At 43.5% G+C, this 22,241-nt stretch overlaps 1 protein-coding gene across 2 annotated transcripts in view; it reads left to right on the top strand.

The window, feature by feature from the left end:
- LOC133990414 (zinc finger protein 521) overlaps positions 1 to 22,241 on the top strand; it is an 89,347-nt gene that overhangs the window by 10,624 nt on the left and 56,482 nt on the right. For both annotated transcript variants that reach the window (XM_062428723.1, XM_062428722.1), the window contains one exon: positions 4,239 to 4,439. Coding sequence is in view for 1 of the 2 variants with exons in the window: in XM_062428722.1 (XP_062284706.1) it covers positions 4,239 to 4,439 (201 nt within the window). In the remaining variant the exon portion in view is untranslated. The remainder of the gene's footprint in view (positions 1 to 4,238; positions 4,440 to 22,241) is intronic.

Genomic DNA, 22,241 nt, shown 5'->3' with positions numbered 1-22,241 from the left:
AGTGCTCTATGTGTTGTCTTCATTGTTTGTTCTTATTTCTGTAATTGTTTAGAACCTTTTCTCACTCTGTGATACTCTTATCTTTATCTCAGCATGCATCATACATTTTTTATAAATATACTGCATGTTTATTTGTAACATATAACACAGGGAGAAAAAACATTTTCGGTCTCGGCATCACTTGGTGCTTGTTGTTTGTTCAACGTTTCAAAGAAATGGCTTTTGACAAACACCTCAATGAATCTACTTTAAAATGTAAAATGCATCAAACTATTAAACCGCTATTACTCCTAACCATGGATCTGGAGTACTTGAAGCAGATAAATCAAGTAACATGTACCGACCATATGAACACAGACTCTACCCATGCTAATTCTTGACGCTAGTTAACAATCTGGCAAGTGTCAAGCACACAGCCCCATCGTCGGATCATGACATTCTTTAATGATAGGGGATCAGTGGATGTGACGGTTTAAGTGGAGAGCCCCAAATCCCATTCACACAGAGGAGGATACACTTGGAGGCACATGTGGCATTAGAATGTAGTGTGACCTATATATATGGCGGGTGCTCGGCAAAAGTTTTAGATTTTTAAATAATGAGGTGCCGGCAACCGTGTGAAGGTTATTCAATCTTAATGTCCTCCTATTTCTGACAGCCTCCCTCACTCCGATAAAGGAGCGTACTCACCTTTGATCAGGCCCGCCGACATGTGTCGACAGAAGCTGCTCGCTGGTTAAAATAAATTCTTAATTTGAACTTGGGGGTGGGTGGTTGTAGGGTGGGTTGCTGAGGAGGGGGCATCATAGGATCAGGATCTCTGGGAAATGAGAGGGAAATGAGGAGATGGGTGAGCTGGTAATGATGTTTTCAACACCGAGGTCTTTCATTGCACAAAGAAAGACTCAGGGTAAACCCTGATGGAACTCGACATACTGAATCTACAGGCAAGTAAGAGCATAGCCCTCAGTGATTTCACACTTTTCAGACTCAGTGTCTTGGGGCTGGATTTGAATGAATTTCAGTTTTAAAACACTGACATCCATTACATGTTGCTTTTCAAAAATTGCTTAGTACCCAACAACAACTCTCTATGCCTCTTTTCCTTGTTCCAGGCGCTCAGTATTATAAGATTTTTATTTAATCTTTAAGTTTAGGGTTAGGCATAAATTCTCTAGTGAGGTTAAAAGCAGGGTTCATGGTTAGAGTTAACTTTTCAGATAAAAATTACTGAGTTAATACTTTTACAGTTTGGCCAGACTAATCTCTTTACTGTTTTCCTTCTATGAGTATTCCTATACGTTCATACCCTCTTTCCTCTCCCTGTGGTCAGTGTCTCCACCTGTCTCAGTGTGTGGGCCAGACAGTGGGGAGACTAGTGTAGGCTTCCCTGCTAGGGACCACAGGTCCCTGGTGGGACTAATGGAGCAAAGAGGAGAATATCAATTAAAGGGTTATAAATATTTAACAGCAGAAATATTCAATAATATAAGAGTGGGGGGTCCAAGGGACTCTTCAACTCACAAGATGAAAGTTGTGGCATGATAAATGTCACTAGACACCATAAGAGACAAGAGTCTGTATGATGGATGGACTCGGACTCAGATGTATATTATGTCTAAAGATGGAAGATGTCAATCACGATCCAGATTTCCACATATTTATTAGTACAGTACTAATGCGCTTTTAGTACCATAAAGATTGAAAATTCATCCTTAAAAATCTTTCCGTCAGATCTTCATTATATTCCCCTCATGAATAATTTCTCAGACTGAGCTACGATCATCTTACTTTGAGCTGACCTTATCAGAATATGGATCAGTGGTCAATGTAGCTTCCCTCTTGTCCTTACCTTCTATACCAACATTGTCAAGCTGATTAACAAAATTAACAAGGGTGTTTGGGATGATGAAAAATTCTCAATATGCCACACATCTTCCCCACATATTTCACATGTAATTGTCAGCCATTCCAAGCATGCTAGTATTGATCTGCTGTCCAGCCTGTAGAGACTGGTAGAAGAGGATGTCCTGATCTGATGGATTACTGTATGAGGCCCAGAGGCACAGGAACCTCAGTATTGATGTGGCTCTTTAATCCCAGGGTTGGACGTGACCTTGCCATGTCAACCCCCCCCACCCCTGTTCTGTGTCCCCTGCTCCCCAACCCCCCTAACATGTAGCAGTACACTTCTAGCACAGCATCACAGTGGTGCACCAGAGGTCACTCAGCTCGACCAAGAGCACTGACCCAGCTTGGATTCACTGGAACTTGCAGCTGAAACTTGTCACTCTCAACAAATGAAAACAAGGGATGCTTATGAACCTCCATTTTCTCTTTAGTCATAATTGTAGATCTATATAACTTTTAAACAATATGAGAACATCAGCTTACTATGAAAAGCACAATAAAATGCATTTGGAGCAGATTTATGCATTTTTATTTCAGATAAAACATACCATTCTTAAATGTAGCCATCACTTGTTTTCATTGACAGAGCTGAGCTGTAATATTAGAGAAATTAATGATTCATAAAGGCCGTTGGAAAAAAATATCAAAGTCTCAACCTCCTCCACAGGCACCCTCTAAAAAAAAAAAAACATCTCAGTGCATATTGTGAATTCTGTGTCTGTGTGTGTGTATGTGGATGAATCATAAGTCTATATTGTGTGGCTTTTGGCCTCAGTCAGAAGTGTTTCCCCCAGAGCAAGAAAGGCCTGCATCTGTGAGGATTGGGTTGGGATTTTCATTTTCTTGAAACACCTTCTGTTCTGTTCTGCATGGTCCCACCGGGGACCACAGTGCTGATATTTTTAGAGGGCATGTTCCGAGAGCCTTAGTCGCCAAGAGGGAAGGACAATGGAGGGTGTGATGTTACATCAATACTTGGCGCAAGTGGGGGAAAGGAAAAATCCTGGGTGGCCTTGATGAGTTCTGGAACGTCTTTCCTCAAGGAATTTCACAGTTTAAGAGCACCCTACAGAAGGAGGTCTTAAAATGGCCGCCCATGTGTATACGGACCCAGTACGCATACACCTGCGCACATCAGTGCCACACACTCCTTGTCCGCAGGCACTGTTAACTGTGTGCTAGGCAAAAAAACAGGCTTCCTCCTAATGTTCCCCTCCGGAGTTTTAGGACAAGCTGAAGAACACTTGCATCAGTGGGGCTTAAAATGGCTGCCAGTGAAGTGCAAGAGATCTTCTGGCCCACAAAGGCTTAACCAGGGTGACATGATTGTTTGATTGTAAGTATGGCTTTTTAATCAGTCTTATTGTAAAGTGTAATGGTCACAGCAGGGGAAAAAGAGCTGCAGGCCATGCTGCCTATTTATAAGATGGTGTTGAAGCCACGTTCGCTTAACTATTCATGCTAGTGAAGATGTTTATTGGTACGCTGTGAGTGAACAATGCAAGGTTTGATTTGTTGTCGGAATATTTTGGCATCACATGAAGAACTTATGATTAGAGTGGTATTTTGAAAGATGATTCCTAGTCCTGGTTCAGGGTAGTCAGTCTCCTACCCCTGGCACTGCTGCAGCACAAAGCCAACCAGAGACAAAACTGCAGATGGATTGAAGAATATTGATGTGCGCGACCCGCGGCTGCCTGCGAGCAAGGCTGAATAATTTAGGGAAGTGTGTCGTGACGACAGCCTAATACACACCAATCTCAGTTTTGTGTGTCTAACTGTGCTACACTCCATACATCCACAGTGCTGGCCTAGATGTCTGGGTAATATGGCAAGGTCTGTCTCCTTTGATAGACGCTGACTGATGCAATTCAGCACTCACTGGTGGAATTTCATATTTCTTTGGTCCAGCCAAAACTGCAATCCAGGATTTATTAACTACACATATTCCCATCAGTCTAGTTTCATATACTGAAGTTTTGCTTGGGTGAAGCAGGGCAAACACAACGTAAAACCATTTCTAATAACAGAGGTGTGTGTATGTGTGTGTTAGATGTGTGTGTGTGTGTGTGAGTATTGTGCCACCTTGTCTGTGTGTGCCTGTATATCTCTCACCCTCACCTGCCCAACAGTTCTGTTATGGCATGAGTGGTTGAGTTACAGAGGCCCAAATTGAACCTGCATTTTTATTACAGCTTTTATTATTGTTTTTATTAAATCCAGAGTCTAGAAATCCATTTTATTGTCACCCAGAGGAAGCTGTAGTACCTCACTGTGTGGGTCACCCCTCTGACTATGTGGTTCTGTCATTTCCTGTGGCTCGGCAGATCCAGAGTGCGCCCTCGAGAGGGCGGCGGAGGATGGTGAGACCGGGCGTCTGAGGAAGAGACTGCTCTCTCCAGAGGAAGGAGAGGAGGGAGAGGAGGAGGACGAGGAGCCTGCACTGCACAGCTGCGACAGCTGCCGGCAGGTGTTCGAGTCGCTGAGCGATCTCACCGAACACAAGATTAATCAATGCCAGCTGACAGGTAAACAACGTTCAGCCCACCGAGCCTCCCCTTCACTCTGCCACTCAGCTCTTCTCCCACTCCCACTCTCACTCTATGCCTTCATCAGAGAATATGCCACACTATGTGTGTTAGTACACTGCACCAAGGGGAGCACAACACCAGACTACCAGTTTCCTTGGTAGCTATCCAACAACACACAGGCCTCAGACACATAGCACATTATTTATATTTGCTGTGCATCAGTATCTACAGACAGGACATACACATAGGCTACAGAATGTTTATTTATAGTATGTATAGTGTATCCTTGTACTATGTACTTTATAGAATGTACATTGTATACTTGCCTGTTTCAGTTTTACAGCACATTTTATACAGCACTATACTAATTTTAACATTTCACCACACTGTAACATGCAGCTACAAGGTCCCACAGTAAGCAGACCACCAACTGGAAACAGATCCTTGCTCCAGGAAAGTCCCTTAGCTGGTCCCAATGCTAGCTAGCTGCAGTAGCAATACCTAGTGGGACTGAAAGAGAAGGATGCCATTGGCAGACTGTGTCATTGACCTGTTGATGGATGAATAGGGCTATAAATACCCTGACAAGGTGGCAGACAGAACTAATGATGTGAACTGAAGGTTTCCATGTGCTTCTCCTGGACTTGCTGTCCTCCTTTACACGTCCTGATGGGCCTGCATTGAGAAACACCATCTGACACACATTTCCCAATGTTTGGGCACAGACCTTGTCTCCTCATATCTTTTACAGTAACAGAACAGACTAAAATGAACATGAACACATACAGTCGAAACTGTAATGATCCTGTTACTGATATAGAGCAGAAGCGCCCATATATTGTTTCAAAGCAAATTCTAAGCACTGTTTAAGAGAAAGCTACTGTAGTCTCTATTCTGTTTATATTCAAGCACAATTTGATTTCATATTTTGCAACCCACCCATCAGCAAGCCACAAATTATAGGGTAGATATCCTACGGGTTTTACAAAGATTTTCCATTAAATGTTAGACAGTCTCATGAACCAAGTATTTTGTTTGTTTGTGTGTGTATGTGTGTGAATATAAGCATGCACATATGCATTCTGTCACGCCCCCATTGGTCTTATTTTACACAGAAATTCATGCACGTTCATTGTAGAGGTGATTTTGTGTGTGCAGGCGTACTTGTTTACATGCATGTGTGCCTCCGGTGTGCTCATGTGTGTGCAAATTCAAAAAAGAGTGATGCGCAGTTGACTAAAGCTGTGAAAATCAATGCACTGTCCACTTTTCATTGGTTCATTCATTGGTTTGAGCGAAACTAAGTGCAGAACCTCCTGTCGCCCTTTTTTTCAATCTAACAATTCCATCAAGCTAGCACAGATTTTGTTTGGGGAACCTATGAAGTCAGAACACAAAAGGCCATTATTTAAGACATGGGGGGACGTAGTCAAACATTTCTTAAATTAATATTTAATTATACTTATTTTATGGTGTAATGATCAGGTAATAGTCAGTAATCTTATATAAAAGTTGTGTATTTGATCCATGCATGAAATACATGATTAATTTATGTTTAGCACTGTCGCAATGTGGTCATGACTGACTCAGCTATATTTTTTCTATAATTAAGCCTGGCTTTTATAAATCTCAATCTTACGGACAAATAACTCTTAATTGCTCAATGATGAAAAAAAAACACAGTTTGGATAAGAGCCCCTGTGGAAACCAAACAAAAGAATCTAATTGCCATTAGGGTATTGTGATTGTGCAGAAACACTCTATTAGTATTCAAACACAGTGGGAGAAAAGAAACTTCTAGATGGCATACTAAGTACTTTGAATGTGTGTGTGTGTGAGTGTGTGTTTGTGTATTCTCTAGAATATGGGAGGAGATTTCCTATGTGGCATTATGTAGACATCCATGACCAATTAATCTGCCTTACATCAAGTCTCTACTCACAGATGGATCCTTTATTAGAACCATTTTCTAATCAACCACCAGCACCTGCTAAACTCTCCAATTTTACAATTTCAAATGTTTTATTTTTGGTAAACAAATTGCAGAGCTTGACTGGAACCAATCCCCATATAGAGATTTGCTTGCTGTTCCCTGACAGAACTCAGCTCTTTTCCCCCCAGCTGATATGCTGTAAGCATGTATTGATGTATTGTGTATTTTACTAAAACCAGACATGCCCATGTACACCCACTATCTCACTATGTGTATTCTTGGTCTCATCGTCCTTTGTGTCTATGTTATAGTAATAAAACACAAGTTTCACAAGTAGAGTGAGACAAAACAGACAAAACAAAGTCTAAACACATTCTCGCTGCATGTCGACCACACCCAGATGGACAGAGAAAAAGAGAAAGATGTTACATGTCACTGCGATCAATGGTGGCCATTGTCTCTTCCCACCCCCACCCCCACCCCCCCATCTAGCAGAGGTATAACACCTTTCCATGCACTTAAGCTGTGACCACTGCAGTGCGCTAAGGGAGCGCATGGGTATGGATTGCCTCGTGTCCCCGATGCGATCGGTGCTATTGATCGCGCTAATGCTGGACTGCGGAGGAAGGCGAGAGCCTGAGAAAGGGAGTGAGGGAGAAGGAGGGAGATGGGGAGAGAGAAAGAGAGAGAGTGCTGCAGGAATGCGTCCCCAGGGAGCCTGTCTTGAGCTGGGGCAGGGCTTCAGGAATGCTCCCCAGGAGATCCCAGTGAAGGCTAGGGCAGGGCTGGAAGAATGCTCCTCTAGAGAGTTGAGAGTGGAGGCTGGCTGGGGCAGGGCTAGAGGAATGTTCCCCCAGAGCACCCCTTTAACTCTGGGGCAGAAGTGGAGCGGCTCTGCGGGGGGAGAGCGCTCCCCCGTCCCCCCGCCGGCTCCAGGATGGCTGCGGATCAGGTTTCCGTGTGGGGATCAGCATCCTGCCGACAGGGCTTTAGGCTGCCCTGGGGAGGAGACAGGAGGCTAGAGGCACTGCTATTCCATAGGCCTTTCCAAAAACACTTCACAAAAGCTTTGTCTCACTGTCTTGCTGTACTGTCTGTACACCCTTGTATTGTTACTGATCCTTCACAGAGAGAGAGAAATTGTGTCTGTAGTTTGACTTTTGTTCTCAGTTGGCACGAGACGTGTTCATTTGCTAGATATGAGATTGCAGTGGTAGGCAAGGAAATATGCCTTCAGACCTGAACGCCAAAGAAATACCGCGCCCCTCAACTCATTTCCACTTGTGTTTACTAGCTAGTCCACACTGTAAATAAAAATAACATCTCTAGCTCAGAGTTTAATTCAAAAAGATTGCATTCTCACAATGTCTTTCAGTGTCCGCTCTACAATTCTGTGTCTCTGAAGGTATTTGAATAGCCTAGTGCACACATGGACTGTCAGCCTGGTGGCCATTCTTTCATTATGGTCCAGCTCCCTTGAGCGACACCTTTTCTTGTGTCCTTCACTAGAGAAGGGGCATGGCTGCTCCCCCCGGAGAGATCCGTGCCCTGCTATTTTAACCCTCTGTGAGATGACCTTTTTAATAAGTGTCTTTCTCTGTTTTCCATCCGGCCACTGTGCGAGCAAACAGAGCATGTCTTCTGCTTCCCTCAGATAAAGGAATCAATCAGAGAGGGTGCAACAAAGAAAGAGAGAGAGATAACTGGGCCATATATGGATTTATATTATGTAGATTTCCCCTTTCCTCTTCCCTATAGACATTGCAAAATGCACTCAGCTTCAATAAAATACATTTCAGATTTATGAGAAAAATACAAATGAAATACTAATACTCTGTGAAAACAATAAGATCTCCCCACAATGCAGAGCGTGGTAATATGATAGAAATAGTTTAGACACATTTGTATATATGAAGTCTCTGTTTGTGATGGCAAATCAGACACATTTTTAAAATCCACTGATATATGTTTTCCTCCTTCCACTCCTAACCATGACATGTGTATTTGAAGTGTTTGAATTCATTTACATCAAGTCTTTGGGTCGGCAGCATGGAAACATTCAGTAATACCCTCAACTATGAACAGGCTCCTGGCAGTCCGTGTTTTCTACTAACTGTTTCCAACAGGCTCCGATTGGTTGTACTGGGTTTTTTCAACTTTCAACTTTGTGTATTGATCCAACAGCTGCGTTGTGGCTGCCAAGAAGGATGTGCCAAACTGCAACGACTTTATTTGCTTCAAAAGGGCTCACATAAGAGGAAAGCGACATGAGCAAGACCTGATTAGCCGAACTCTGAGCCACTGCCGTTCATCAGAAATTCTGCTGTGTTTTTGCCGGGGCGTCTTGCGACATCCTGGTACAAAGAGCAGCACACTGATTACAAGGCTTTGAAAGGAGGAGAGGCGGTCAGGGGAGAATAGCTACTTCTGGCACAACGCAGCCACTGAAAAGAGACCTCATGCTACAGTGAGCTCTCAGAATTGGGCTTGAGTCCTTCCTGTGTGTATGTGTTTATGTGGGGGGCATGTTCCATCTGAGTGTCTATGTGAGAAAGAGGAATAGGTGGAGATAAAAGAAAGACAGAGAAAGAAACGTAAAGAAAGAGAGTATTATAGTAGATGTTTGACTCCATCCCTGTGCATTTCCTCTCTGTGCGGCAGTGCCAGCAACATTAACAGGAGTGTCATTAGGAATTCAAAGCATATGCCCTCATGAGGACGCCCTCTTTCTTTCTCCCTTGCGCTTCACACCGCACACATTATGCACTGTATAAAGTATTTATTGGTCTTTGTCAGATGAGGACTGCATTTTCTGTGGAAAAACAATCAAAATAAGAATAGAAGAGCCAACGTTTTACGCTTGTGTTTGTGTGTTCAAGGCAGGAAAGACAATGGCCAGCACTGCAACTCTTTGCCTCCTTCATATTCGCATCTCCCTCTATCTTACACACTCTGTCTTTCACGTATTTGTTTGCTCAATCAGTCATCTGCTTAGGCATGCAAACACTCATACACACGTATTAACACGCACGCGCGCACACATGCTTCCTCACAGCACCTGCGTGCTTGCACTTTGCATTTTAGACGACACATAATTCATCGCCCAAGAGGCTAAACACATGCTGTGACTACATCCAGTTGACCTCTTTCTTAAGTAGGTAGCCACAATAGCAGGGATGACATGTGGACAAAACAGAGATAATCTCATGTACTCAGAACTACACACACTGAGTGAAAACACTATATTAACGACACTGTTGTTATTTCCCCCTCCACTATGTAGCATCCCTTTGAAACAACTGACTTCAGTCCTGTGACAAAGACCTGGCCATGAAGCAGTTGTCTCAGTTTCGCTTGCTCTCTTCATCTCTCCCTGGCCCTGGCTCTGCCTGCTCTTTGTTCACTCTCTTCCTCAGCCTGCAAGTCTTTTTCAGCGGCACAAGCAGAAGAATGGCACATTAAATCTTAATAGGACTGCGTCTGGCCGTGTTGAATTGCAGAGCGTGTTAAGCCGGCGCTTTCCTCCCCCTTGGCACACGCTCGTGGAAGTGGAAAACAATTGAATAAAAGAAACCGCTCCTTCCCTCTGTAACACAAGTGACTTCGGCTGCTCTGTTGAAGCAATGAGACTGAACTGACTCCAGCTCACAAATGGCTTAAGCCCATACCGAGAAACTGTAACATAAATGACATTAGGTCTTTTTAGAATTCATAGACATACACTGGAAGGTAGACACAGGATTTACCTGACCGCCTACAATGAAACTGTTGCATATTGCCTTCCAAGTGACAGTTGGAAAATAAAGCCGTAAAACTTGCTGGAAATTTTTCAGAATTGTCAGTTGGCTGAGACAAATAAAATAGAGTACAGGATGGACAAAACTAGCCAGGAGAGAAAAGGTAAATATATTGAGACATTGAAAGGAAAACAGAAGTTAAATTGAGAAGGAGATGGGTAGAAAAAGACAAAGAAGTGGAGAGAGACACAGTCAAGGTGGGGGAGAGCCAATCTTAGCTGCAGCAGTGATGTGAGTCCAGGCCTGTTTTGTAAGGCAGTCAGAGGTGGTAATTAGCCAGTGATGAGTTGACTGGTTGTGTGTCCAGTGCACGGCACTGCTGGGTGGGGCTGTGGGAGGTAGATAAGGCCGGCAGTGGGCTTATCTCTGAGAAGGACAGGCACCAGGCCTGCCAGGCAAATCCACCCACAGACCAGCCGCATTTTATTAACAACATCATTAATGCCAGACAGGTTATGTGCGATGGCTCGGAAGAAAAACAGGAAAAAGTAAAAAAACAAATAAAGTCTCAATTCCTGCTTGGCCGGCCAGTCTAAAGTACATAGGCACTGGTTGACGTGTTTTGAAAGCAAGGAGCTTGTGGAGATGTTTACCAGGTAGGCAGCCAACGGAAGGGCACGGAGAGCGAGCTTGGATCTTACCTCTGGGTTTTGCTCACTCTCCTCTGGGTCCCCAGAATTCAAATGATTTTCTTTTTTCTCTTTCAAACGTGGGACTGCTCACTAGAATAATGATGAACCAGATACAGAGAAATGTAACTAGGCACAAAGATAAGGCAAAAATGTATTTTAAAAACTTTATGGACCTTCTGGACTGTGTTTGCTTTGTGAAATGTAGATTTTTTCCCTCCCTCCCTTTACTCTGCATCTACTCAGGTGTGAAAGGTTTTGGTACTTATTTCTGCCATTAAATATATTAATTGCAAAATGCAGTGTTCGTGGTAAACACTACTGCTAATAATAAGAAGCGTTAGAATTTAAGATGACATTTTGAAACTTTTTTGGGGGTAAATCCCAGTTCCTAGTTCCCTTGATCACATAGCACCTCAACAGGTGTGTGGTGTTTTACGTAGCAAATTAGTGTTTTATTTGCTCTGGTTAGATTTTATAAACAATCATGTGAAGTGAGTAACACAGATAAACACTTGGTTTATAATTAAAACTCAGTATTAGCATATCAAATGCCAACGAGCTTTACAGTGGCATGTTTCTCTATGATCCATATATCTATCTATAATTTACACCTGGAGTTAACAGGATGTAACATGGCTTTGAGACAAAAGACAAGTTCACAAGTAAACATGTACCTCATACACAGACACCTAAAAGAAATGTCTACAGACTTTTGAATCATGTTAATCCTCCCTAATGAAAAGGTCATAGGATTTTGCTTATGCCTGTGTGGAAATGTACTGCACATTGATCCCCATAGGGCTTTTTCCTTAGATGGCTTTTGCCAAACTTGCCAGTAATGGGAGGAAAGGAAGGAGGGAGATGGAGGGCGGTGGAAAGAGTGACCAGTCGGACAGGTTTATGTCTCCCTGCAGACTGAGTTCTGTGGAGCAGGCCCACAGGAAGGAGTGGAGCCAGCTGTGACGGCATCCTGCTAGCCACTGTGGTTTCGGGAACTTTGGGGCTACACTATCACCGACTCAACATTTCCCCCTCTCCTATACCCCTCCCAGGGGTTGTTTTTGTTGGCCAGGGGGTAGTGTTTGGGTGGGGGCTGCTACGGGGCTCTGTGGAACAGCCACTCCTACACTTCAGGATATGGGGAGTTCAGCCACCCACAAGGACAGGGATTCTCAAATATCATGTGAAGTAACACATTTGTTCCTTAGTGCTAATTGCCATTTTCGAACTGTAAGGTGGGTTCATAAATTTAGTTTTATGGGCAGGATGGGTGTCGTTTAAGGTCTCCAAGGCCACCAGCTGGACTATGCTTTGGCACAGCCAACAGTGTGTGTCAGTATAGAGTGTAATGGTTTGACAGTAAAGTCATGCGGTCAGGTAGTACAGAGATGTCCTCTTAATGTTAAGAGCAGTGGACAGTGGGGGGTCCAACACCACTGAAAATGTAAAGGTCATCTAATCTATTCCACCTCCAACCTGCCTCGCTGATCGATCATCCTTAAGGAGTCAATCGATTTGATCAGAGAGCCTCTCCTAAGAGATGGCCTCCCAATGAGTGGCAGGGATTTTGCAAAAGGCTGTAGAGTGTGCCAGCTTGGTACATGTCTCTGTGATAAACTGAGACATTAAAATTTCTGATTAAATAGTAACTCACCACCTGTGGTAGCCATTCTCTAAATAATCCACTAATTTAAGACAGCAAAGAACATGTACTGTTACCATCACTTCATCATGTTAGCAGACACATTCTACAGTATATGCAATGCATGCACACTAAAATCAGATCAACAAAATCCTGCAGGACTGACTGACAGCCAAGAGAGATTGGGCTGTAGTAAACAGAGTGGTAATCTTGATATTAGGACATTATGTGCCCCTAGTCAAAGCATGATGCATCTTTCTCATCATGAACTTGGTTTGTAGAACATACCCCACAAACAAAGTCAACAGACAAAACCATCGTGTGATTGGATTTTAATCCAATTGCATTATTATTCAGGCCTCCCATTGGCCATTCATTACTCTCACATGGAGACTGTGTGGGTTGTTATCACCCAATCAGGCTCAAGACTGTATTCTGGAGAGCATGTTTTCGTTTGCATCCTTTAAACCCTCGGAGCCTTCCCTCTCTCTGGGCCCACCAACGGAATACCTAATTCCAAAGTAAACTGATTGCTCTCTCCAACAAGATTACACTGTGATGATGTTAGCCAAATGAGACCGCTATTCGGATGCAGCCAGAGCAGGCAAGGATGCTTACTGCAAGATGACTGATCAGCATGTTAAGAGAAACAAGGTTGAAAAAAAAGGAGGAGAAAACGAGGGATAGAAATCGAAAAGAGTGAGAGAGGGTTGTGTGCGTGGGGGTAAGCAGAAATGTAATTTGCTTCTCACCTCAGGCGACTGGGCTCTGAGGCCAGTAAATATGCAAACAAGCTGAGCCTGGCCATCAATATGAAGACCCTAGATGATTACTAATCTCCACCCCAGAAGTAGATTGAGGTCTGTTCAGCATCGCCATGCAACATGCGAAAAAAAGAGGGAGGTTAAAGTCCAAACTGCATCTCCATATTGGCCTCCAACATAATGCGCAACTAAGAGTTATGGGTATATTTGACCTTCAGTTTGAGAAGTAATATACTATTAATGGCGCATACAAATCAGCATCAGAGAAGCATTAAAGTGTCTTAAACTAATTATTGTAAACATTTTTAAAAGGATTCATTAATGTTACACCATATTGTGAATATAATTTAGCAACTGATACCATAACCTTCTCAGAAACTTTGAACCTTGTTCTCAACTCACCCCACTCTTTTCATCATGGAGAACTCCTTGTCTGATATTAGCTCTTAGACGTGAGACATAGTAGTTTACCAGCCCATTGTCATTCTCCATCCGTAATCCTGGATAAAAAAAACCTATGGGACATGGACCAGGCTGGAGTCATTAGGTGTGTGCGTGGCTTACCCAGACAGCCAGATAAACCAGATGCCTCGGGATGGCCAGGGGTCATCTCTCTGTGAGAACACGTTGTTGATGTCCTTGTTTCTCTCTACCTCTTCTCCGCCTGCACTCCTTCTCTGGTCCCTCTTCATCATTCCTTCTCTTTCTTTCTTTCTCTCCCTTGATTGCTCTGCACAGTCATCACAAACACAGAGGTCTGTGTTGGAGCTTAGCAGTCGAAGAACCTGTCAGCTAAAGGGAAGGAGGAAAGACAGACAGGGGAGTTGTCTGTGGCCCTAGGTTTAATGCCTGAGGGTGTACTACGTGTGGAGGATAGTTAGTGCAGAAGGACGCACCGCAGTCTGCAGGTGAATCCTCTCATTTTGGGAGACTTAATGCATTTGAATCATCACCTCTACAGGGGAGTGTTATGACTTTCTGTTACAGATGGAATCTTGATATAAAATGCAGCGAAAGTTGTGTCTTTTATTTTTTGTTTCACAATACAGCAGGTGGGCCATGTAAGAGGAATATATATTCTAAGAATGTCTTCCCAGTCCTAAACATAATTGACTATTCCTTGTATTTTAGAGTGTGTTTTCAGCATTGAGCTTTACCCTCTGCAGTGAGTGCACAAGGCTTGAGGATGTTTACCTGGCATGGTGCCTGTTGTAGCTGCCCTCCTGTTGAGGAAAAGCAGGTCAGGCTATAGCTTTGTGTTTGTTTGTTTGTTTGTGCGTGTGAGCATTTTTTCGAGTGTGTATGAGTTTGTGAGTGTGTTTCTGTGTGTATATATGTGTGTATGTTTGTGAGGAGGAGGGGGAGATCATTAGGTTGTAAAGGGTCAGAGAGCACATTATATTCGGCGAGAAAAAAAGAAGAAGAAAAGATATATCTACAATGTAAGCATTTATTTTTCAGGAGCAGATAGGATACTATGGGGGTAGTGGGGTGGTGGGTAACTGGACTCTCAATCCAACTGAACCATCCATCTGCTCAGCCATCAATCTTCTCCCTCTCTATCCCTCTGTTCATTTACTCATCCAACCATTTATCCATCCTCGCCTGTGGCCAAAGGGCCATGTCTCTTTGTGGCCCTGATAATCTGGACCAATTTCCTGTGCAATTTATTTCCCAGCCAACCACCCACCTGGTCAAGCAGCATCAGGCTTCTCAAGGTAGACCCACTCATCCCAGCAAGCTCCTTCCCACCAATCACATCCTGCATTTTTTCCTCCTCAAGCCTCAGATCTGTTGTCCTTTGTGTTTTGAAGTTTCAATTCAGTACTGAACTAATACAACCATTTCTCCTTTCTTTACTGTAATCTCTGACACCATTCAGCAGCTGTTGTTTACCTCTAATGTACCAACCCTTCTCCATCTTTGTTTTCTATTATCATCTTCCATTTCTATCAGCATCTCTCTGCTGCCTGCCCTCTTTCTTTTTCTTTCTCTCTCCCTCCCTCCATTCTGTCATGGCTCCTCAGTATTCTGCTGCTGTCTTGTGTGGAGTGATTTTGCCCAGACACGTCTGGCTCTGGGTAAAGTGCGGTCCCCAGAGAGCACGCTCCGCAGCCCCCAGGTCGCCGGCACCATGAATACATTATGATCCCCATTTCCATCCTGTTGCCACGGCAGCACTTTTGGAGCCGCAGGGCGATTAAGACGTGTGCTGTCGATACCCTGATAGGAGCAGAAGTTGGATCTGGATACTGGCCTTTGATCAGATTCTATCCACTCGCCTGCTATTGGTGGCTTCAGTACAGGAAGACAAAGAGGAGGTCTTGTGGGCTTTTTATTGGTTTGACAAGCTCACCTGCTGTACATAAGCATAACATGCATCCATCCTCAAGCTCTTTTTCCCACCTCTCTGCTTTATCTCTGTCTTTCCTGCCTCAAACCATTTCCCTCCCTTATTCTCACTTCCGTTGCTCCTCCCTATCGCCGCAGTTAAGCTAAGGCAGCATTATACGCAGTCTCTCTCTGCTCTCTGATATTCTGTTTTCCTCACAAAGGAAGCAACTCCCTTACCTTTTATTGTTTCCTTTTTTTCTTTGGGGGATGATGTATAAAACATGGTGCCTCAGGTAGAGGATGTTGGGTAGGAAGCCATGTCCCCCTAAATGGCCAGCCGTGTGCATGCGCCTAACACTTCACTGAGCAATCTGTCAACATGTCAGCAACACATGTTTTGTAAAAAGCCTCTGGTGGGAGCCAGGGGAAAAAAGGCACTCCTGCCAGACCAGAGAGGAAATGCTTTTTTCTCCTCTATGCAGTGGATTTTCTATTGCTGGTGCTCAGTCCCACGGGCCCCCTACCACCACCCTCCCCTCCCCCACACATACACCCGTTGTCTGCACTTCAGAAATTTGAACTGGGGACCCTCGAGGGGGTTTACTGGGAGGGTGGGGGTAGGCTGCGATGGAGGGGCTCCTTCTTTTTCAGAGCGTATGAAATTGTGAAGGTATATTGTGGCAGGTCCCCAAGCGGTCTTTTCTAATACCTGAGTTTCTGGCGAAGCTGGAAATTACCAGCGGCTCCCCCAAGGGACGGCTTTATCCACACCAGGAAGGGGAGCAGAACTCAGTGGGGAGGTTACTTAATGCATGGCTGAAATAAAAGAATTTCTGAGAGACAGAGGCTGAAAAGCTAGCTTTTTTTCTTTTTCAACCCCCCCTCCCCTCCTCTCCTGTTCCCTCTCCCTCTCTTTTTTCCTCCCCAGTAGTATAGTTTACTACTCTCTGCCTTCTCTTGAAGGGTTCTAGTTTAATAAACTTTCAGAGGATCCTGCTGGTGCAGACAGCTAGACAAATACCCTTGTGTGTTCTCTTTTGTCGAAGATACAGCTTTTTGTTATGTTCTTGCAAATTTGATTTCTCCCTCTGTCTTTCGTTTTCTCTGCCGCCCTCTGTCTCTCTCCCTTTCTGCATTTGTCTTCATCTCCCTCGTCCTCCTCTCGCTTTCTGTCTCCCTCTTCGATACACACACACACTACAGACGCACACACACAAAGTCAAACTCTGTCTCTTGTGGTTGAGTTTATTGTTTGGTCTGTCTCTTCGTTCTCCCCCTCTGTGCTCCCTTTTGTTTTCTGTATGTTTTGTTGTATTGTGCAGAGAGGCTGAGATGCAGATAGAATGCAGACAGTTTGCCCTGGGTGAAGAGTGCGCACAAGAAACCTTGGTATCTATTTAACAAAACACATTCATCTATTTACACATGACCACATTTGTAAAACTATACTATTAAAGCCAGGGTGTAAGGTGTTTCTCATCCAAGAGACTTAATGCATAATGTTTTGGGGCAATTCACTCACCCTTCTCTGTGGCCTTATTTTCTATTTACTATATGCAAAGATACCCTTTTCCGTGGTAATCAGCACCTGTATCTAATGTCCATGGATCATTAATCTTGCCTCGCTCATAACCTTAAAAAAACAAAAAAAACAACATAAAAATCTTATTCCATGTACCGAATGCCTCTCTCTCTGTTTCTTTCTCCCTCTCTCTTCCTCCCCCTCTGCTGTTGGTAAATAATTCAACCTTTTCCCTGTAACAAGTGCTGGCCTTAATAGGGCGTAGTACCTGTAGTTGGGATAAACAAGGCAGCCGGCCTCACCAGTGAAACAGAGGGATTTGGGCTTCATGAGGGCAGAGGAATAAGTCGTTTCCTTCTGAAAGGCAGAGTAGACTGGCTGACATTAATTAAACCCTATAGGATAAAGGTTATCTGAGGCCTAGCAAAGCAGAAACCGTGCATATGGGATGTTATGTCTGCCGAATCCTAATCAAGATTTCTTATTAAAGCGACATGTTTGGACTTGGGCATGTATAATATGTGTGCGTTGCTTTTGTGTTCATTGGTGTAAATCAATGACAACATTTAATCCGGTAGAGGAAAGGTGCAATATCTCTGACCTTCCACCATAAGTTACAGATGCAAATTAATTTTCCAGGCAAACAGATCCCAAAAATATAAAGAACAATGTAGCTACCACCTCTGAGATATTTTCAGCACTCAACACATTCCTAAAAATAAAGACCGAAGCAACTTTCTAGAGAGTTTCATGTTTAGAAAACACTGTGTGCCCATCATACCCTGTAATGGGGGTTGTGTCTCCTCGCCAGAGATCTTCCCATGGTGCACCTGTGACTGAGTCACCTGACCTGAGCTTCAGAATGGCACTCGGGTGCCATGGCTCATGTTTTACAAATTACCCAGGAGGCCCTGCACCACCTTTGTGCCCATATTTCCTCCCCGCTGTATGCACAGTGCGTGGGATTATGTTCCCCAACTTCAACTCCTACCTCAGACAATGAACAGCCGCAGAGATGACAGTCACCTCACTAACCTAAGTATGCTAAGAAAAATACAAATTAGGGAAGGGAGAAGTCACTGCTCTGACCTATGGCTATTGTTTGTGGTGGATGTACTGTGGTTAAAAACACCCACACACACACACACAAAAACAAAAAGAACCCAAAATACCCAGCATGGATCCTTTTACCAGGCCGGTAGGGTTTTAGGTGGTATGTTCGTGTCTTCAGGTTTCCAATGGTAATCTTAGAACATCTCTTTCTCTCTCCCTGACTCGCCAACTTATTTGCATGCCAAATTTAATTAAAGGTCACCTTAGTTGTAATATTCTCTTGATATTTAAAGTAGCCAAGTACGACACAGGTTTTATTACCATCTCATTGTATGACGTTTCTTTATTAGCAGTACAGTAACACTAGCTCATCCACAGTAATGTCTTCTCCTTTCATATACAGATAAAGGCTGATGTCCTCTCCTCTACAACAGCCCAATGAAAAGTAATTAGGCGATATGAATGTTGCTGTCAGTGATAACTGATATTGGGGGACTATTACATTCACTCTCCTGAATTATGATCCTTGAAATGAGTTCATCACAGTGAGCTGCACATTCTGATAGAAGTTGAGATTACCACATGTAAGAAGGAAAACTCCTTATTACTGCAGTTGAGTTACATTTACAAAATAATAATAGTAATATCTACAAAAAAACAGAAAGATTTAATCATTTCCTGTTTTAATTATAAAACTCACCTCAAATATTTAATTTATTCACTTAATATGGTTTCTGACTATTATTTAAATGTAAAGTCATACTCAACATCTGAGAACTTTCCTTAAGTGTACTGGTACTGAATGGATGATAATTCATACAGAGGTGCTGGTTGGTAGTCATACTGAGTTGCTCTCTTGGGAGAGACTTAAATAGCCTCCCAGGTGATGGTGTAACTAAGTAAACGGTTACTAAGCCAATGAGTGCTGGACCTATGTAAATACGAGAGACATATCCACATTGAGGTGCTGGAGTGAGAGGACGGTATTCAAAAGTAAGATGAACCATGATCAGCTCTTCAACAGTGACCCTGAAAGTTTTCCACTAAGTACGTCAGCATGCAAACTTTTAGCAAAACAATCCAAAGGGTTTTTTCCTAGCTGATAAATAGATAAACAGGAATAAATCAATGTGAAGTGATGGATGAATAAGTAAAATGCCCTGTAGTCATTTGTCTGGTTGTATTCAGGCCTCATACTCCAGCCCTGTTCTGCAAATGAAGATGAGGGTGAAGGCACAGAAGGAACTGCTTCAGTCCATGCGGCGTGTGTGTGTGTGTGTGTGTGTGTGTGTGTGTGTGTGTGTGTGTGTGTGTGTGTGTGTGTGTGTGTGTGTGTGTGTGTGTGTGTGTGTGTGTGTGTGTGTGTGTGTGTGTGTGTGTGTGTGTGTGTGTGTGTGTGTGTGTGTGTGTTTTCATAATACTTAGGCTAGTAGTATTAAGATATGATGATGAGCTGCATGGATACCAGCAGAAAACAATAGAAAGGGAAACAAAGCAAACCCCTAAATCTGTCTGCCATTTGTGCTCACATACTGTACACACATGTCATGAGTATTCTGGCACAGTTACTGGGCCAGGGAAGTGCTGGTCTGGGGCCTGGCCCATTCTCCAGAGACCAACCCCCCTCCACCACCACCTCCTCCCTCTCCTCCCCCCTTCCCCCTTCCTGTGCAGTCTGTGGACACAGTCTGAGGCGACAAGGTTGCACAACAGCTCGCAAAACCTCCACTTTACAAACATGATCTTAAAAAAAGCACAGCCTGCCATTAGAAATCTGTTTAAGAAGAGAAAAATAATTAGGAGGACTGTGATAATTGTGTCAAGGGGGAAATAGATCAGACGATTTATGGGAAGAAAATCTTGCCGTGGCTTTGTTACTTTGGTGTTGGTTCATTTCGACATTGATCCACCCTTCCATCTGTCATCCTTTGCCTGTGCTCCTTCTTCAACTCTCCATTTCTTTCTCTCTTTCTGTCTCTCGTACTTGGATTCGAGAGTGGAGGAGCCTTCTGGCTTTAACAGAGAGGGGATGAAGATGTTTATTCATCTGGAGGGTATTAGAGCCATGATTAAGGAGAGGAGGGAGTAGTAAGGCTGATGCGACGTCTGAATTGCTCACTCATTGGCCGCCTGCGGGATTCTGGCCAACACACCAAGAAAACAAGAAATGAAGAAGAATGAAAAAACTTGTAGTGAAATCCAATTCTCTCGGGAAAGGACAGAAGTTTAAATTTTAGCCGTCTCACTCACTCCCTCGTTCCCAGTCTCTCTCCCTGTCCTCACAGCTAAGCTAATTATTAATGAATGCGGTTTCTGTTGAACCTTGGAGAGATGTCAGTGCTGCAGTCACTGAGGGTTAAGAAATCTTGACATTTAAGACAGGGATGCATGAAAATACATCGTCTTGCTTGAGTTGATGCTTGTTTTTCTTCCCCTCCCGCTCTACTTTCCAAGATGCATGTTTTCATCTCCCTCCTGGGCTGTCTCCAGTTGTTTTACCACTGACAAGCTGGGATGGCGTTGAGGAGATATCAAATAGAGCCACAGTGTATTAATCAGGGGAACCAAAGGTCATGGGTCAAGAAGCAGGGCTAGGCTTTTTTTTTATGAATGCTAATGCTAAGCTAACACAAGACTCAGTTGCTAGGGTTGTTTGTCCATATGCATGTGATTTTCATCATGCTGCTGCAGTGAAAAAAAGAAGTGTTGATATAAGACTTTTTTATAGGCACTTGGCAGACTAACTGTCCTGTTTAAAACAGTCCAAATGTCTGAAGCTAACTTTAAAAAGTGAAATATTTGTTTGTTGAAGTCTAGTCCAAGTTTTATGGGTCACTATGAGGTAGTTTGATTAAAAAGAAATAGGCCCTATTTTCTGAATTCAGCGAGTGTTGTGCTTGGTTTTAAGTAATGGATAGTGCCTTTTGAAACTTGCAGAGCAAACCCAATTTTAATGAAGCAACCATACAATAACTCAGCACATTTCTGTGCACACAACATTTTTTTCTTTTCCATGCTGATCACATAAATCAAATTTCCATGAGTAACTAAGAGTGGGGAAAAATAAAAGAGCATCCAACTAAAGTTTCTCACAGTGAGGAAATATTAGTAGAATAGCAGCACAGCACAGCGCTGCAGCATCTCTCACAGTGGCTGACTGGCTAGCTGACTGTCCACTGGGTCCTGCGCCTGGTCTGCCGCAGTGTTGAGAGAACAGTACACACACACATACACACCGATGCTCCCCTGCCTATTGAAGCCCAGCCCAGCCTAGTCCCGCCTGGCCCAGCACTCCCTTAGAGCCAGTGCACTGAGGCAGGCGGTGAAGGGGCATGCTGCGGGACAGATTGTCATCCTCCTTTCTCCCCCTGGGAGGCTCACTGTGGCTGCTGGTCCAGCCAAGACCTGGGGAACAGCCTCCTTCCTGTTTGTGCCTTAGTCTACCTGAAGTGGTCAACTGTTCTTCCTCTCCACACCACCAGCCGTTCAGCTCTAGGGGAGATGACACCACAACCACCACACCACTCCCACACACAAACTGCTCCTAAACACAGCTCCAACCATCTTGCTTTGCAACACCTTTAGGTCTTTCCACTAGCAAAGCTTAATAATGGCTGCCTGGCCACCTAGAATTGAAGGATTTCACTTTCAGATGCTGTTTTTGCCATGGTAATAGTATCCACCTTGTATGTCATTAATATTCATTAATTTATGAAGTGAAAACTTTAAATTACATTGGTATTTTGGTGCCAGGTAACTCACTTTTAATAATCCAAACACTTCAAATCAAGGAAAATTCAACTGAAACAATAAGACATCAACGTTAGCCCTCTAGCCCTCCCACTGTACTCTAAATAGTAACCTATTATGAACCCTGAATCTACATTTCTTGAATAATGGTGTAATTAAATTCTCCCTTTTCTTGTCCTCTCATTAATTTCCCTTTTCTCATTTAAAAATATTTAATTTTGAAAGCAGCAAAATGAACCACTCCTGACAATTTAATTTCTTGTTAACCCTGTCTCTGTGACTTTGCCCTGCCCTAATGAACAGTAACACAAAACTTCTCTTTCAGAATAATGCTTCAACTACCGCAGGCAGTGCCACACATGATGATACAAG

The sequence above is a fragment of the Scomber scombrus genome, chromosome 11 (genome assembly GCF_963691925.1).
Source record: "Scomber scombrus chromosome 11, fScoSco1.1, whole genome shotgun sequence".
In the NCBI taxonomy this organism is placed as follows: domain Eukaryota; kingdom Metazoa; phylum Chordata; class Actinopteri; order Scombriformes; family Scombridae; genus Scomber; species Scomber scombrus.
The sequence above is the reverse complement of the archived record's forward strand: the minus strand, read 5'-3'. Positions and strand labels throughout refer to the sequence as shown.